Source organism: Stegostoma tigrinum, chromosome 16 (assembly GCF_030684315.1).
Source record: "Stegostoma tigrinum isolate sSteTig4 chromosome 16, sSteTig4.hap1, whole genome shotgun sequence".
Lineage (NCBI taxonomy): Eukaryota > Metazoa > Chordata > Chondrichthyes > Orectolobiformes > Stegostomatidae > Stegostoma > Stegostoma tigrinum.
Window position 1 is genome coordinate 18,310,058 of NC_081369.1, and position 18,197 is coordinate 18,328,254.

At 40.3% G+C, this 18,197-nt stretch overlaps 1 protein-coding gene across 5 annotated transcripts in view; it reads right to left on the bottom strand.

The window, feature by feature from the left end:
- Positions 1–18,197, bottom strand: part of tsnaxip1 (translin-associated factor X interacting protein 1) — a 103,392-nt gene that overhangs the window by 57,719 nt on the left and 27,476 nt on the right. For all 5 annotated transcript variants that reach the window (XM_059651638.1, XM_059651640.1, XM_059651642.1 and 2 more), the window contains exons 9-12: positions 14,738–14,870; positions 7,690–7,757; positions 1,284–1,412; positions 77–235 (exon numbers count right to left, since the gene is read on the bottom strand). In XM_059651638.1, the coding sequence (XP_059507621.1) occupies positions 77–235; positions 1,284–1,412; positions 7,690–7,757; positions 14,738–14,870 (489 nt within the window). The remainder of the gene's footprint in view (positions 1–76; positions 236–1,283; positions 1,413–7,689; positions 7,758–14,737; positions 14,871–18,197) is intronic.

An 18,197-nucleotide genomic window follows, 5' to 3' on the forward strand; every position in this document is an offset into this window, starting at 1 on the left:
AAAAAAATCCATTTAACTTATATAAATATTATGAAATTTTGTTAACTCTGTTGAATAAGAGAAGGCCAAAACTCACAATTCCATTGAGAATACTGAAAAACAAACTGATGAATTCATCCTTCTGATGGTTTCTGCAGCCATAATAAATGTTGTAGGCCCAAAGCAGGGCAGAGTCTCCATACTTCTTTTGGAGGAAGTTATGGAAAAACTCAGGAAGGCTAGACCGCGTTCCACTCTATTTTGTGGAAAAAAAACAATAATTAGATTTTGTTTAAACAAATTTCTTTACAGAAGCGTGATGCTCTATATTAGGCATAATTATGTCATCAGTATCATGCAAGTTTCTTTCTGTTGCACAACTATTACAGGTCTTTAGGAAATTGATTAAGAAGTGTTATACAAGCACAGAAAATATAACATAGCATTTAAAAAAACAGCTCAATTTTATTATTTTTGACTACTCTGTGATTTAGGTGAGAGTCTAAACACTGAATGTTGATTGATGGGGAATGTCATAGATAACTTCTGCTTTATCCCAACTCACTTTCCATCATGTTTATTGCTACTGAAAGCAAATATTTACTTTTTTCTTCCTAGTCCAGGTCATTTCCAGTTGTACGATTTTCACAGGCATACTTCAATATATTCAGTGTTTAGGTTACATCTTATTTACTACCAGCAGCAGGCATTGGGAAACAACAGCAACACAAACATTTTAACCAGTATCAGCTAATACATTAGAAACTTGGATTGAGCGTGCAATCTCACATGTTGCATTTCATATGTTCACTGAGACTTGCCAAACCATTGGAATAACTTAAAATGATTGTTAAGTGCAATAGGCAGATAATCCTTGAAGATACATTATATATCAAAGAATAGGTTCACAGTTGGAGGACATTAAGCTTGGCACAAGTACAAAAATTGGAGATATACATTTTACAAGCAAGGACATTACTTTCTGACACTGATACTGGGATGGAATTTATGTTATTTGTGCAACTTAGGCACGCTAGCATTTTGCAAAACAAGTCAGTCTCAAATGCATGACATATGAAACAGAGACTTGTCAGGTCCAGCATGTATGAGTATATAAACTCCAACTCAACTGAGGCGTTGTTAATATTTGACTGCTTTCCTTCTTAATTGCATAGTTGAAATTTTTTCAAAAAAAAATCCAGAAAGGATTCTGTTGCTAGCCTTTTAAATACAAATTACCTCTTTTGTAGGAAGTCAATAGCATCTGAAAATGTCAATGTTGTGATGCTATAGAATATACCCACCTGGAGATCTGCTGCCATCTTGTCTTTCCAGATTTCCTTAAGAACTTTGGTTATTTTTTCCTTGGCTAAATTCACATTCTTGATTAGACCATCATGACGCAGGTATACAATGACATCTTCTCCAGTACCCTATATAGAAAGTCATTTTGTTTATAAGCTTAGATTTACATTCAGGTGAGACATTAAATCGAGACCCTATCAGTCCTTTCAGATGCACATGAAAGATCCTTTGCAGCTATTTGAAATCGAGAGCATTTCACAGAATTGTTGCAATCCAATAGGCAGCCATTTGGCCTATTACGTCTGCATAGGTGATTCAAATCAGCAATTCATGTAATGCCATTTTCCCCATCATCGTGCTGTAACCCTGCACATTTTTCCTTCTAAAGTTAATAATCTAATTCAACTTTGAATGGTCCAATCAAACCGGTCATTAACCTGTAGCGACCACGAGACCATAAGACCATAAGACATAGGACTGGAAGTAAGGCCATTTGGCCCATCAAGTCCACACCGCCATTTAAATCATGGCTGATGGGCATTTCAACTCCACTTAACTGCACTCTCCCCATTGCCCTTAATTCCTTGCGAGATCAAGAAATTATCAATCTCTGACTTGAAGACATTTAACATCCCGGCCTCCACTGCGCTCCGTGGCAATGAATTCCACAGGCCCACCTCTCTCTGGCTGAAGAAATGTCTCTTCATTTCCATTCTAAATTTACCCCTCTAATTCTAAGGCTGTGCCCACGGGCCCTAGTTTCCCTGCCTAACGGAAACAACCTCCCAGCATCCACCCTTTCTAAGCCATGCATTATCTTGTATGTTTCTATTGGATCTCCCTTCAACCTTCTAAACTCTAATGAATACAATCCCAGGATCCTCAGCTGTTCATCGTACGTTAGGCCTACCATTCCAGGGATCATCTGTGTGAATCTCCGCTGGACACGCTCCAGTGCCAGTATGTCCTTCCTGAGGTGTGGGGCCCAAAGTTGGACACAGTATTCTAAATGGGGCCTAACTATGGCTTTATGAAGTCTCAGAAGCACATCACTGCTTTTATATTCCAACCCTCTTGAGATAAATAACAACATTACATTCGCTTTCTTAATCACAGACTCAACCTGCACGTTAACCTTTAGAGAATCCTGGACTAGCACTCCCAGATCCCTTTGTACTTCTGCTTTATGAATTTTCTCACCATTTAGAAATGCCTGTATTCTTTTTTTCAAAGTGCAAGACCTCGCATTTGCTCACGTTGAATTTTATCAGCCATTTCCTGGACCACTCTCCTAAACTGTCTAAAATCTTTCTGCAGCTTCCCCACCTCCTCTTTTCTACCCACCTGTCCACCTAACTTCGTATCATCAACAAACTTCGCCAGAATGCCCCCAGTCCCTTCATCCAGATCATTAATATATAAAGTGAACAGCTGCGGCCCCAACACTGAACACTGCGGGACACCACTTGTCACCGGTTGCCATTCAGAAAAAGAGCCTTCTATCCCAACTCTCTGCCTTCTGTCAGACAGCCAATCCTCAATTCATGCCAGTAGCTCACCTTGAATACCATGGGGCCTCACCTTGCTCAGCAGCCTCTCGTGAGGCACCTCATCAAAGGCCTTTTGGAGGTTTAGATAGATAACATCCACTGGGTTTCCCTGGTCTAATCTACTTGCTACCTCTTCAAAGAATTCTAACAAATTTGTCAGGCACAACCTCCTCTTACTAAATCCATGCTGAATTGTTCTAACCAGACCCTGCACTTCCAAGAATTTAGAAATCTCATCCTTAACAATGGATTCTAGAATTTTACCAACACCCGAGATTAGGCTAATCGGCCTATAATTTTCCATCTTTTGCCTTGATCCTTTCTTAAACAAGGGGGTTACAACAGCAATTTTCCAATCATCTGGGACTTTCCCTGACTCCAGTGACTTTTGAAAGATCACAACCACCGCCTCCGCCATTTCCTCAGCCTCCTCCCTCAGGACTCGAGGATGTAGCCCATCGGGGCCAGGAGATCTATCAATTTTTAGACCTTTTAGCTTTTCTAGCACTTGCTCTTTTGTAATGCCCACCATACTCAACTCTGCCCCCTGACTCTCCTTAATTGTTGGGATACTACTCATGTCTTCCACTGTGAAGACTGATGCAAAGTACTTATTAAGTTCTTCAACTAGTTCCTTATTTCCCATCACTAGCCTTCCAGCATCAATTTGGAGTGGCCCAATGTCTACTTTTGTCTCTCATTTGTTTCTTTTGTATTGAAAGAGACTTTTACTATCATTTCTAATATTACTAGCTAGCCTACCTTTATATTCGATCCTCTCCTTCCTTATTTTTCTCTTTGTTATCCTCTGTTTGTTTTTGTAGCCTTCCCAATCTTCTGATTTCCCAGTGTTCTTGGCCACGTTATAGGTTGTCTCTTTTTCTTTGATACATTTCCTGACATCCTTTGTCAGCCATGGCTGTCTAATCCCCCTCTCTTCAATCCCCCCCCCCCCCAAGCCCCCGCCAGATAATCTTTCCTTTCTTTGGGATGAACCTCTGTACTGTGTCCCCAATTACACCCAGAAACTCCTGCCATTGTTGCTCTATTGTCTTCCCCGCTAGGCTCTGCTTCCAGTTGATTTTTGTCAGTTCCTCTCTCATGCCTCTGTATTCCAGACTTAATCACTCACTGCTGCATCCATAGAACAGAATCCCTATACAGTGTGAAAACAGGCCACTCAGCCCATCGAGTTCACACTGACCCTCTGAAGAGCATTCTATCCTCAACACACTCAACACCACCAAATTCCTGCATTTCCCATGGCTTATCCACCTAGCCTACACATCCCTGGACATTATGGGCAATTTAACATAGTCAATCCACCTAACATGCACATCTTTAGACTCAATGCCTTGCCTACCACCTATCCTCCATTCAACATCACTCAAAACAAAATGGTTCTCATTAGTAATTATGGGGCCTTACTGCTTGCATGGTTGCTTTGTTTCTAAGCATTAGAATGTTCAAGATTTCAAATGTAATAAAGTCTCATGACATTAGGTAAAATATGAGCAAGGAAGCCTCCTGCTGATAGCTGCTAAATTAGGTCTATTTTAGGTTTTGAGGGAAGTGACAAGAGGGAAAAACATACTCTATATCATCTATCTGTCTGCCTTAGGTGCATTTGTCCATGATGCTAACATGTAAGATTGATCACCGTAAAATTCATGTGAAATGAAAAGTCTTCATATTAAAAAAGAACCCCCATCGTGTAGTGTAGCATTATCACTGTGCTAAATGGAATTGAGTTCAAACAGATCTAGGAACTCAAGACTGGGCATCCATGGGGGTGGGCTGTCAGCAGAATTGTACTCTCAACATTATTGTAATGGTAGAGTGGGGAAATGCCGGACTAGAAAGTTACAGATAAAGCCAGGGGATTGACACTGTTTGTACAAAAGAGTGCAGGAGGGCATACCAGGAGCAGCACTAGGCATATTTAGAAATAAGGCATCAACGTGAAGCCACTAGCCACAATAGGACAATTTGCTTGCCAAACAGCATAAAGAGCACAACAGACAAAAATAAGCAGTTTCACAAGCAACAGATCAGATCCAAGCCCTGCAGTCCAGCCACATTCAGTTGTGAATGCTGGTGGAAAATTAACTCACAGGAGGCAGCAGTTCCACATATATCACCATCCTCAATGATGGGTGAGCCCAACTTATCAGTGCAAATAAGACTGAAGCATTTACAACAATCTTCAGCCAGATATACCAAGTGAATGATCCATCAGCCTTCTGCAGAGATCCCAGCACTCATGCCAGTCTCTGGCCAATACGATTCACTTCACGTTGCATCAAAACCAGCTAAAGGCATTGGATACTGCAAAGGAAGTCATCTCCCACTGGTCATACTCCAAAATGTCTTATGCCCCTAGCTAAGCTGTTCCAGTACAACTACAACAAAAATATGGGAAGTTACCCAGGCATGTCCACTACACAACCCACACACCTCATTAAAAAAAAAGCCACAAATCCAACCTGGTCAATTACCACCGCAACAGTCAACTCAAGATAATCAGGGAAGTGTTGGAAGATATCAGTCTAGTGGCACTCAGTTTGTGTTCCACCAGGTCCACTCAGCTCCTGACTTCATTGGAGCCTTTGTTCAAACATATGGGAAAAAAAATGTCTGAATTCCAGAGGTGAAGTGACCATGACTTACCAGGACATCAAGGCTACATTTGACAGAGTGTGGCATAAATGAGTGCTAGCAAGAGTCAATGGTAATTGGGAGGTTGTGGGGTGGGGGTGGGGGGAGGTTGAAATCATTCCACTGGTTGGAGTCTTAATTAGCACGAAGGACAAATGTTTGTGGTTGTGTTTGCTGGAAGGCATCTCAGCTATTGGTACACCTGTGCAGACATTCCTCAGGATAGTGTTCTTGACCCAACCATTTGTAGTTGCAGCAGCAATGACATTCCCTCCATTGTGAATATAGTAGGAACATTTGCTGTTGATTAAACAATTGCTGTTGAACATTATGTAACATTTGAGACTCAAAATAATGAAGCAGTCCAAGTGGAACTTAGCAAGTTCTGGACGATATGAAGTTTTGGGGTGACAAGTAGCAAGTAAGAGGCCAAGAATTCTGCAGCGAGTAACTCATCTCCTGACTCCCCACAGCCTATCCACCATCTACAATACATGAGTCAGGGTTAGAATAGAATACTCCCTATTTGCCTGGATGAGTGCAACCCCAATAACCCTCAATAAGCTTGACACTATTTAGAACAAAGCAACCCATTTGACTGGCACCATATTCATTCTCTCCACCACTGAAACATGGTACGTGCTGCTGCTATTACCTACAAAAGCAAAGGAGAAATTCTGAGACTTCTTAGTCAGCACCTCTACAATCCACAGCCACTACCACCGAGAAGGACAAGAACAGCAAACACATGCGAACACTACCACCCTCAGGTTCCCCTCCCCTAGCCACTCACCATGTGAACTTGGAAACATATTGCCATCCCCTCAGCGACTTTGGAACAAAAGCCTTCCCATCAGCACTGAGGGTCTACCTACACCAAATGGACTGCAGCAATCCAAAAAGACACCATACTACAACCTTCTGAACAGTAACTAGAGATGGGCAATAATTGCTGCCCAGCCATTGACACCCACAAATCAAGAAAAAAAATCGTAAAAGCTCTTTAGAACAGGAAAGGTATCCTGGAAGTATAATTTCTTTCTTAGGTCATCAGAATTGATTCCTGGGATTTAAGCATTCAAAGCAAGCTAGCATTTTTAAAATTTACTTTCTTGGAATGTTGGTATCGCTGTCAAGTCAGCATCCATTGTCCATCCATAATTGACTTGAACTGAGTAGCTTGCTAGGCCATTGGAGAGGACTGTTAACATTCAACCATAGTTCCAAGGATCTAGTGTCACATAGATTAGACCCGGTAACGACTGCTGATTTCCTTCTGTAAAAAAGACTTTTGTCAACTAGGTGGGTTTTCTGACAGTCAATTTTATACTTTATCAATCAAAACTAAATTCTGTTGCCATACTGCATTTGAATTCACATTCCTAGAGCATTAGCCTGAGTCTTTGGATTTAGTCCAGTAGCATTTCATTCAGCCACCAATTCCCCATTAATTGAGCTTCACACTCCATGATCCAATGTCTTACTGATTTCCTCTACTGTATACAATTTCCTCTTTGTCTCCCAAATCTTTTCCTGTCTTCCGCAGATTTCTACAGTACCCACAATCTTCTCTTGTCCTGCTCAATCACTGTAGCTGTGCAATGATCTTCTGTAAACTCTCCATTCCACTATCTTCTTCCAAATCTTCTACTGAACTCTTCAGTCCATTGCCTGATCTTTGCAGCCCCTTCTACAATATTCTTCCCTCCACCCTCAACCTTTCTAATACCTGACTCTTCCAGTGCACCCTAATCAACAGCCCGATACCTATCTACCCAATAGCCAGCAAGCCTGCCTCTCAAGCTTGCCGATTGCAACCTGGAAATGGAATGTGATAGTAAGTAGTGATATTTAGCAGATTCTAAATGCAAAACTGCAGTCCAGCCCCACTACTCCATTAATACCATTCTAAGAATGTGTGAAAGTGCAATCTAAACTATCTCACTTCCCCCTTTTTTTCCCAGAACCATGCAAATTCTTCTTCAAGTATATAATTTGTTCCCATTTGCAATTATAGAATCTTCTTCCACAGCATTTTAGACACTATTACAATCATCTGAGGAATGCAAATCATCTTTTCATCGATAAACCTTTCAACTGAAAATACAAACCTGTGATCTTTAAACAAGGATGCGGTCAATATACTGATCTCATGAATCCTTACAATATTATTAAGCAAATGACTATTAGCACATACCAGTCCCTCAAAGTAGTCTTCACCTGCTTCAACTGGAATATTTTCCAACTGACTTGAAGAGAGGCCACCTGTTCAAATTATCAGCAAATAAAGAAAGTAACAGTTACAATTTTTAAACTTTAGAAAATAACATTTTGGGGAAGGCAGACCATGACAAAATGTAGTTTACTATCTGCTTCTTCAATTTTCCAAATTATAAATGTTGTTGAAAACCAGTTTCAGTCAGAAAAATCATATCCCAGTTGAGTTTCTAACAATGTTGCAATATTATTGCAATCAATAAACCTGAAAATAAGAATCTAAGAGAAAGGTTGAATTAGAAATGTAAAATTTCTGGGAATTTATTTAAATGTGCCTGTATTGGTATATTTCTGTTTGTTACTGGTGTTGCCATAATTTTGAAAATTTTATCTGACTGACCTTTTCAAATTTATAAGTCAGTCTTAAACTGAAGATAAATAATTAACTCAGATCACTTGTGTAATTGCTAAGAATTTTTAAAAACTACTCAAGTGCAGTATGTTTTCGCATAAAATTTACAAACTATTTATTCTGTTTGTAAAGAAGATTTAATGGATTAAGATTTGTTACTTCTGGTACTGTTTGAATAAATTTGCTTGGCAGATTAAATTAGGTCTCAGGTAATGTGTCATTCTGCAACCTTTTGAATATAAAAAGAATCTAAATGAAGGCAGAGTAGAAGCAATAAGTGAAATGTAATGAATTAAACATTCTGTGTTTCTTTTCATGGCAGCTATGTGCCTTATACGGCAGAGTACGTGAAAGTATGTATTAGAAAGTCTCACCTACAACTGCAATCTAACACTGCTGCAAAATATTGAGGACCTAAAGTATAAATAAGATCTAATGGCAAACAGTGACTTCAATTATTCACAACATCAAGGTACCAGAATCTTAACACAGGGAACTATGCTCTAAAGTGTTTCTTTTTCAGTTGTTCATATGCTACTATTGTTCCCTTGTTTTAGTTTCCACTGAATCACATCCTGCTACCTAGCTGAGAAGGTATGCACACAATTTTTCCCAGTCCTTGGCCACTGCCGCTCTAGTGACATCATTTGGAGAAGTGATAGGCAAGTCACACTCTTCCTTCCTGTGGAGGCATATCTAGTCACGAATCTCACAATAAACTGAGTGCAATTGAAAACTATTTGTTCAACACAGGCTGACACAATCTGGTTGAACGTACTGATTTCAACCAGAATTTATAAATTAGGTCTTCAACGGAAAGTCCAACTATGTATCATTTCAAAATGTGAAAACAAAATTAATTTTTTATTTCAAAATTATTTACTTTGAAAGTTACAGTGTCCTTGGTTTAACGAGTCACCAGAACTTCCAACATTACTGTAAACCATCTGTGCTGCTCTAAAGTGGTGACCTAGATGATGGTCCAGATTTTTATGCAACTGGGAACCTTATGGTGTTCTCCACTGATTAGGCTTGCTTGTCTTTGTTTAAGTTTTAAAAAGTTTTGCCCACAAATTTGCTAGAACTTAGTTAATAATGGTATAAAGGGGCAACAAGGCATCTGGGGCTCAATTCATAGACAGACATTTTGCCCACTTTCAGAAGTTTTAATCATTGTGTGGAAAAACAATCATCAGATATTCCCTGGGAGCCTCCCACAGCAAGATGCTTTGGGAGGGAGACATTGAGGAGGAAACCTCACGAGGCACCCCAGTGGTAATAGCTGTACCAGCACCAAGATGCAGCCAATCCACCTTAACAACACTAACACACACGACTCCAATCAATGGGGCCTATCTGCCTTGAATGGCTTTTTCTCCAAAATTCAGCTAATCTTATTGAGTCACCCCCACATTGATATCATAGCCTCAACAGTGGCTGTTGTAAAATCACCTAAAGGGAAGATGCGAATAATGTTCATGTTATTGAGGAACGAGGAAGCAAAGCAGAATGTGATCAGTAATCTGCTAGTTCTAGATATTTCTGTGAATAATGGTAGTCGAAGTTGTAGATAAAGCATGTTTTTGATGAGTTTATACATAATTAATTATAATTTACATAATTTATAGATAAATAACTTGAATCTACTTATATATATTATCAATTTGGTTGTGCAGGACTGGTGAGTTTGTGTAAAGAAGCCAGTTGCACACCATTATTGGTGGCATTGCAGGACTAGTTTGATTATTCTGGTAACTCTTGTTAGAATGCCATTCTCAAATGGATGGTGGTTTGTGGCAGCCTGTTAGTTGGTGGCCACTGCGAGCAAAATGCCATGCCAGGATCCCAACATCTGATGGAATTGGCTCATCTGCTTTCTGTCCAGCCATGGTTCTCAAACCTGAACTGAAAAATTCAGCACAATATCTGTTTTTTGGCATAAATTGCAGGCTGATTTGCACAAAAATACAATGGCATTCCTCAGCAACATCACAGGGCAGTATATTCAGGGCTTGAATATCTTGCTTGGCATTAAGAGTATTAACACTGAACCAAAGTGATCCTACAACTGTAGCTGCTCTCACTCAATACGCTGCTTTACAAAGGTGGCACAGTGGCATAATGGTTAGTGCTGCCTCAATGCCACAAACCTGGGTTCAATCGCAGCCTAGGGTGAGTGTGTGGAGTTTGTACGTTCTGTATCTGTGAGTTTCTGCCAAGTGCTCAGGTTTGTCCCATGGTTCAAAGGATGTGCAGGTGGTGGATTAGTCATGGTAAGTGTAGGGTTAAGGGAATAGGGTGCAGGGTTGGGTCTGGGTGAGATGTTATTTGGAGGGTTGGTGCAGACTAGATAGGCTGAATGCTCTCTTTTGACATTGTAATGATCTTATGATTCTATAACATACTATTTTACAGATAAGTTTATAGAAAAGGCCAAACAAATTCTTATTCGGGTTTTCTGATTTGACTGCACATTTGCTGTATTTTATTGCTCTCCCAAGGTTCTATTTTGAATTCACACATGGAATGTGGGCATCACTGGGTAAGCCATTATCTGATGTTTGTCTCTGACTGCCATCTGGATCAAACATATTGCCGTGGGTCTGTGGTTCTGGGGTCTCATGTAGGCCAGAGCAGGTAGGGGAAAAGTCTATTTCTCTAAAAAGAACATTAGTAAATCAGATGGGTCAATTGACAATAGTGTCAAAGTTATCAATGGACTGTGAATTCCAGATTTTTACTAGATTTAAAATTCTAACTTCTGCCATGGTGGGATTTAAACCCAGCTCTCCAGAACATGACCTGGTCCTCTGGATAAATAATCTAGTCATAATATCACGAGGCCATCATCTCCCTTAGGAAAGGGAAGAGAAAGTGGAAACATTGGGGTACTTCCGGTAAGATGGAAGGGGTGTATATATACATAACATTTGAGATTCCCTTCAAAAGTACATAGATAAGGGTATACGAAGAAACTGGAATCCTTTACTTTGTAAGACAAGCAAACATCTGACGTAGATGGTGTCAGTGTGTAGAAGAACAAAGTGGTTACATAAATCCAATTTATTTCTTATACTATACTTTAAAAATTGCACTCTCCTGTTATGATCTCACCAATATTCCAAGGAGATGGTAAAATTATTCACTCTAGCAAAGAATTAATTTGTGTGTGACTTCATTTTTTTGTGCAATGTTTGACTAATATTGCTAATGGTCCCTATTGTCTTATTAAATTAGTCTTGGTTTGGAAGTTATGGGCAATTATCACCTAAACCGAGACAGCCAGAGCCAGTGCCTGTGGTTGAAGTGAAATATTGGTCAATTTTTAGCATTTGATTTATCACAAAGAAATTTTTAAGCAAAAACTTCTATAGCTACAGATGTGTGGCTAAATACAGAATTCTTCTTCTCCCATAATTTACTGCCCTTCCTTGTACATGACATCAGTGTAGCTCCTGTTTATGCTGATTTGAATACAATTTCCAAACCATGCATTCTAAAATATTTGCACATACAACAACTTCGCGCCTTCAATGTAAATATGGATATACAAAAATTTACAAAAAATGGGTCCTTGCAATTTCCTCCTCAGCTTTCTATAATGTCCTGGGATACACTATATCAGGTCCCAGAGATTTATCCACCTGTTGTTTTCTGAGACCTCCAGCAGTTCCTCTTCTGTAATGTGAGCTGTTTTCAAAACATAAATATTTATTTCCGAATTCTCCATTTTTCTCCATCATCAAAGCTGATGTGAAATATTAATATCTCTCCCATCTCCTGAGGTTCAACACAAAGACTACCTCGTTGATCTTTTAAGGGGCCCCACTCTCTCTCCAGCTGCTCTTTTGCTCTTAATATACTTACAGAATCTCTTTTGGATTATCTTTAACTTTATCTGTCAAGGCTATCTCATTTCTCCTATTTGCCTTCCTGATTTCCCTCTCAAGAATGCCCCTACACTCTTTATACTTTTCAAGAAATTGATTTGATCCCAATTGTCTATATCTAATTTTTGTTTTTATTCTTGACTAGAATCTCATCCATTGTTCTTACCAGCCTTACGTTTCGCTCTAACAAAAACATAATGCCTCGGTAAACATAGTTCCATCCCAAAATTATAGAATCAAAAATTTCACATAGAACTATAAAGTTATGTCCATGTAATACAGTTTTCTGTAAAGTGGTCCCACTAATGATTGTATATATGTGTATGTGCACATTGTAATTCCTATTACATTGCATTATTGAAGACTCAGTTGGATTTTAAAATCTAGACTTCAGCTTCCCTGAAATGCTACCTGGATAAATGATATTCTGCAATCCAACCAGATTAAGACATGCTTTGGTAAAATTCCTTTTTGAGAATGTTTCTCCTTTAAGCTTAAGCAAGTTAGTTCTCAGACCCACTGGATGAGCTCTGAACCAGAGAATTTTTGGTGGAAGAGCTTTACCTATGCAAAAGGTGATTTGTTTCCCATTTTTGTACAGTTCATGTTTGTGTTCAACCATCCTGTCACAGGACAGTTTAAATTTAGATCTTCAATTTTTTGTGTAATTACTGTTAGAAATTCTCTTCAATGTGAATCAAGGCTATACAGTAGTTATTGTGAGGCTATTATTAGTGGGACCACATTACAGAAAGTACATTAAGGACAGAAGAGTAGCTGGAGAGAGAGAGTGGGGCCCCATAAAAGATCAACGAGGTAGTTTTTGCGTTGAACCTCAGGAGATGGGAGAGATATTAATATTTCACATCAGCTTTGATGACAGAGGAAAATGGAGGCTAGAGAACTCGGAAATAAATATTGATGTTTTGAAAACAGTTCACATTACAGAAGAGAAACTGCTAAGGTGGATAAATCTCTGGGATCTGATATAGTGTATCCAAGGACATTATAGAAAATTGAGCAGGAAATTGAGCAGGAAATTGTGGGAACCCAGTAGAAATTTTTGTATCATCCATAGCCATGTGTGAGATGTCAGAAGACAAGAGGGTGGTTAATGCTGTTGTGCCTTCATTTAAGGAAGGCAAGGAAAAGTATGGGAACTGTAGATCTGCAAACCTGACGTCGGTAGTGGTTACGTTATTGGAGAGGATTCTGAAAGGAATAGGATTTACATGCATTTGGAGAAGCCAGGAGTGATTAGGGATAGTCAGCATGATTGTGTATGAGGGAAACAGCGTCTCTCAAACTTGATTGAGTTTTTTGAGGAAGTAACCAAAAAAATTGAGGGCAGAGTGGTAGACATTGTCTACTTGGGCTTTAATAAACCCTTTGATAAGGTTCTGCAATATACTATTAATATAATTACATCACATGGGATTCAGGATGAGCTTGCCAATTAGTTACAAAATTGGCTTGGCTTTAGGAGATAAGGTGGTGGTGGAGAGTTGTTTTTTGCACTGGAGGCCTGTGACCAGCAGTGCTCCACAGGGGTTAGTACTGTGTCCACATTTGTTTGTTATTTACATAAATGATTTGGATGGGCGTATAGGATGCACAGCTAATAAGTTTGTGGATGACACCAAATTTGGTGATATGGTGGATAGTGAAGAAAATCATTGAAGATTACAAACAGATCTTGATCAATTGCATCAGTGGGCTGAGGAGTGGCAGATGGAGTTTAATTTGGATAAATGTGTGGTATTGCATTTTGTAAAACAGGCAAGGACAGGACTTATTAATGGTAGAGCTCTGGTTAATGTTTTAGAATAGAGAGACCTGGCGATTCAAGGACATAATTCTTTGAAATTTGCATCACAGGTAGATAGGGTGGTTAAGACGGCATTTAGCATGCTTGCCTTCATTTCTCAGATTGTTGAGTATAGAAGTTGGAACACATGTGTGTGTTAGGCCCCTTCTGGAGTAGTGCATGCAGTTCTGGACACCATCGTAGTAAGGATATTATGAAATTAGAGAGAGAGAGAGAGCTAAGAAAAGGTTTACCACAATGTTGCCAGGATTGGAGAGTTTGAGTAAAAGAGGGGCTGGATAGGCTGAGAATTCTTTTCACTAGTGTGGAGGAGGTTGAGGCGTAATTTCAAAGAGGTTTCTAAAATAATGAGGGGCATAGTTAACGTGAATAGCAAGGATCTTTCCCTAGGGAGGGGGACAGTGCAGGTTGTCCAAAACTAGGAGCATATTTTTGCTGCGAGGGGAAAAGATTTTTAAAAAAGGATATGAGGGGAAACATTTTTCTTAAAAAAGAGTGGTTGGTAAGTGGAACGAACCGCTAGACACAGGTACAATTACAACATTTTAAAGACATTTGGATAACGACATGAATGGGAAAGGTTTGGAGAGATGTGGGCCCAACATGGGTGGGACTAGTTTAGTTTGGGAGCATAGTTAGCATGGACATGCTGCATGACCCTATGTCATAACATTTTAATTAAAAGGAGCCTGGAATTTACACCGATTTCAGCTTAATCCACCTTGAGTGGATATGAATTGCATTCCATTGTAATCCTGTTTGGAAATTTACACAAGTTGAAGTTTCTTGATGGGTTATTAGAAAAGTGCATATTAAAACAATGTTCTTTCATCACTGGAATCTAGGTTTGAATCTAGTTGAAACTAAAATCCAATGAAAAATGATGGGATGAGTTTACCTGCCATTTTAGTTTTGAATACTTCGACTTCTGCACTCAACTTGTCTCGTTCAAGAGTGATCTGCTTGTTAACTTCTAACAGCGTGGTGTACTCCTGTTTCATCTGAATATACTGCTTTTGCAAGCTTTCATTCTACAGGAATAAACACATTAATAAATATAGAGCTGACAATACTAACATTCCATAACTCTTCATACTCCTGCATTCAAAAAAAAAGTATCTCTTTTTGAGGAATTACAGAATTGAAGGAGATGAGAATTCATCCAATGCATATTGGATGACCTAAAATACCTTGGACATTTGAAATCTGGCTGCCAATGAGATTCTTAAAAGTAAATCAGTTTTTAAAAAAAAAACTTTGCAATGTAACTGCTAATACTTAGTTTATGCATTGAAGAATATGATTAGGCAATTGTTTTGTTTTGGGTTTTATAATCTCCAACAGTGCCACTTAACATCAGGCTTTACTCCCTGACTCAGTGACTCCCTTGTTCGCTCCACACTGCCCTCCAACCCCACCACACCCGGCACCTTCCCCTGCAACCGCAGGAAATGCTACACTTGCCCCCACACCTCCTCCCTCACCCCTATCCCAGGCCCCAAGATGACTTTCCACATTAAGCAGAGGTTCACCTGCACATCTGCCAATGTGGTATACTGCATCCACTGTACCTGGTGTGGCTTCCTCTACATTGGGGAAACCAAGCGGAGGCTTGGGGACCGCTTTGCACAACACCTCTGCTCGATTCGCAACAAACAACTACACCTCCCAGTCGCAAACCATTTCCACTCCCCCTCCCATTCTTTAGATGACATGTCCATCATGGGCCTCCTGCAGTGCCACAATGATGCCACCTGAAGGTTGCAGGAACAGCAACTCATATTCCGCTTGGGAACCCTGCAGCCTAATGGTATCAATGTGGACTTCTCGAGCTTCAAAATCTCCCCTTCCCCCACCGCTTCCCTAAACCAGCCCAGTTCGCCCCCTCCCCCCACTGCACCACACAACCAGCCCAGCTCTTCCTCTCCACCCACTGCAGCCCAAAACCAGTCCAACCTGTCTCTGCCTCCCACCCCAAGCCGCACCTCCATCTCCTACCTACTAACCTCATCCCACCTTCTTGACCTGTCCGCCTTCTCTGGACTGACCTATCCCCTCCCTACCTCCCCACCTACACTCTCTCCACCTATCTTCTTTTCTCTCCATCTTCGGTCCGCCTCCCCCTCCCTCCCTATTTATTCCAGTTCCCTCTCCCCATCCCCCTCTCTGATGAAGGGTCTAGGCCCGAAATGTCAGCTTTTGTGCTCCTGAGATGCTGCTTGGCCTGCTGTGTTCATCCAGCTCCACACTTTGTTATCTCAGGCTTTACTTGTTGGCTATATTAATAAGAATTTCTACTTGAGTTAAGCAGCCTATAGTTTCATTGATTTTCTGTTATGCTATACAACCGAGTTCTCTCACTTGGTTCTGCATTAAATGATTTTCTATCCTTTATCAACAAAGGATCTGCCAAAATGTTCTTCCACAGTTGTGCTGTGTGGTTGTTATCTACTAACCTTTCCACTGGATTTGAGGGGTGGAATATGTGAAACATTATCATTAAGCATCCACATAGGAAAGAAAGAGGGAAAAATACACAAGACAGAATCTTATAACATGGGCAGTGATAAGAAGGGTGGCAGAATTGCATGAGATGTTGGCAATGCTCATCTCCATAAAAACCGTAAGAAATAGGCACAAGTTGGCTGTTCAGTCCCACATGCCTATTCCATCATTCAATAGGATCATGGCTCATCCGACATCCTCACATCCACTTTCTTGCATTTTGATTTCTTTATTGCTCAAGAATTAATCACAGCCTTAAATATACACAAGGATCTGCCCCATTTAAGGTCTCTATGCAAGGAGTTCCAAAGACACTCAACCCTCATTAGAAGAAATTCCTCCTCAGAGTCTTAAGTAGGCACCCCTTAATTTTGAGACAATGCCTTGTGATCCCTGACTCTTGCCTGAGGGAAACAGCTCTCCTCTCAGCAGTCATCCTGTCAAGCCTCTTAAGAATCCTATTTGTTTCAATGCAACCGCCTCTCATTCTTCTAGACTCCAATGAGCACAGTCCCAACCTGGTTAACCAGTGTTCATAAGACAATCCCTCCGTACCAGTGATCATTTAGTGAACCTTCTGCAAACTGTCTCCAATAATACCTTTCCTTAAATAAGGAGACCAAAACTGTTTAGAATACTCCAGATATGATCTCACCAGCACCTCGTACAGTAGCAGTTAGACTTCCCTACTCTTATACTCCAACCTCCAAACACCACCACACCACCGCAAACGTCCCCCCCACCTCAATAAAGGGCCAACATTCTACAATTCTGATTCCCTGTTGCACTGGACATAATCTTCATGATTCAGACGTGTCACACAAATGTTAGCTTGTCTTGTTCTTCCAGGTGATATTAAAATATAAATGTACGGCAGTTAAGATATGTTAAAGTTGTGATCTTGTTTGAAAATTTTTGGTTACACAGAAAGCCGAGTTTGGTTCTGTGAAGAGAACGCAGAGTTAACATTTCAGGGAGAGGGGAGCTATGGGGAGAGGGTGCTGTGGTTTGATGGTCTCGTACTAACAGGCCTTAATGTCATGGTGTGAAGGGGAAGCTCCAAAGGACACAAGGGCCTTCAAAAGGAGGTCCATACCCTTATCCAAACACTAACCCATGCAGATAGGGCTGCTTGGTTTCTCGTGATGTGGACCTTACCCCAATGCAGATTTTAAAAAAAAACAGTAACAGGATGAGACTTTCAAGTAGTTGCATGCCCCATGTAAAATTTCATACATCAGGGCCAGGAGGAGGACAATGGGAATTTCAAATGCATGATTTTATGTGGTCCCCACCATCAAATCTGTCAGAGGAGAGAGCACAAACCAGCCTTTGATAAATTCAGACTGAGGCTATTTCCCCTGGAGCAACAGAGGCTGAGGGGTGACCTTATTGATGTTTGTAAAATCATGAGGGGCATGGGTAGGGTAAATAGACAAGTCCTTTTTCCCCCACAGTGGAGGAGTCCTCAACTAGAGAGCATAGGTTTAAGATGCGAGGGGAAAGATTTGAAAGGGACCTGAGGGACAACCTTTTCATGCAGAGGGCGGTGCATGTATAGAATAACTTGCCAGAGAAAGTGGTGGAGGCTCGTACAAGTACAACATTTGAAAGGCATCTGGATGAGAATATGAATAGAAAGGGTTTAGACGAATAGGAGACAAATGTTGGCAGATGGGACCGGATTTATTTCTGATATCTGGTTGGCACAGACGTGTTGGATCGAAGGGTCCATTTCTGTGCTGTACATCTCTCTGACTCTATAACTAACATAATGCAATGATTTCTGATTCAATCCAAAATACTCCAACTTGATTTTCTGAACTACTTTGCAATTCCCTATAACTTGGTTC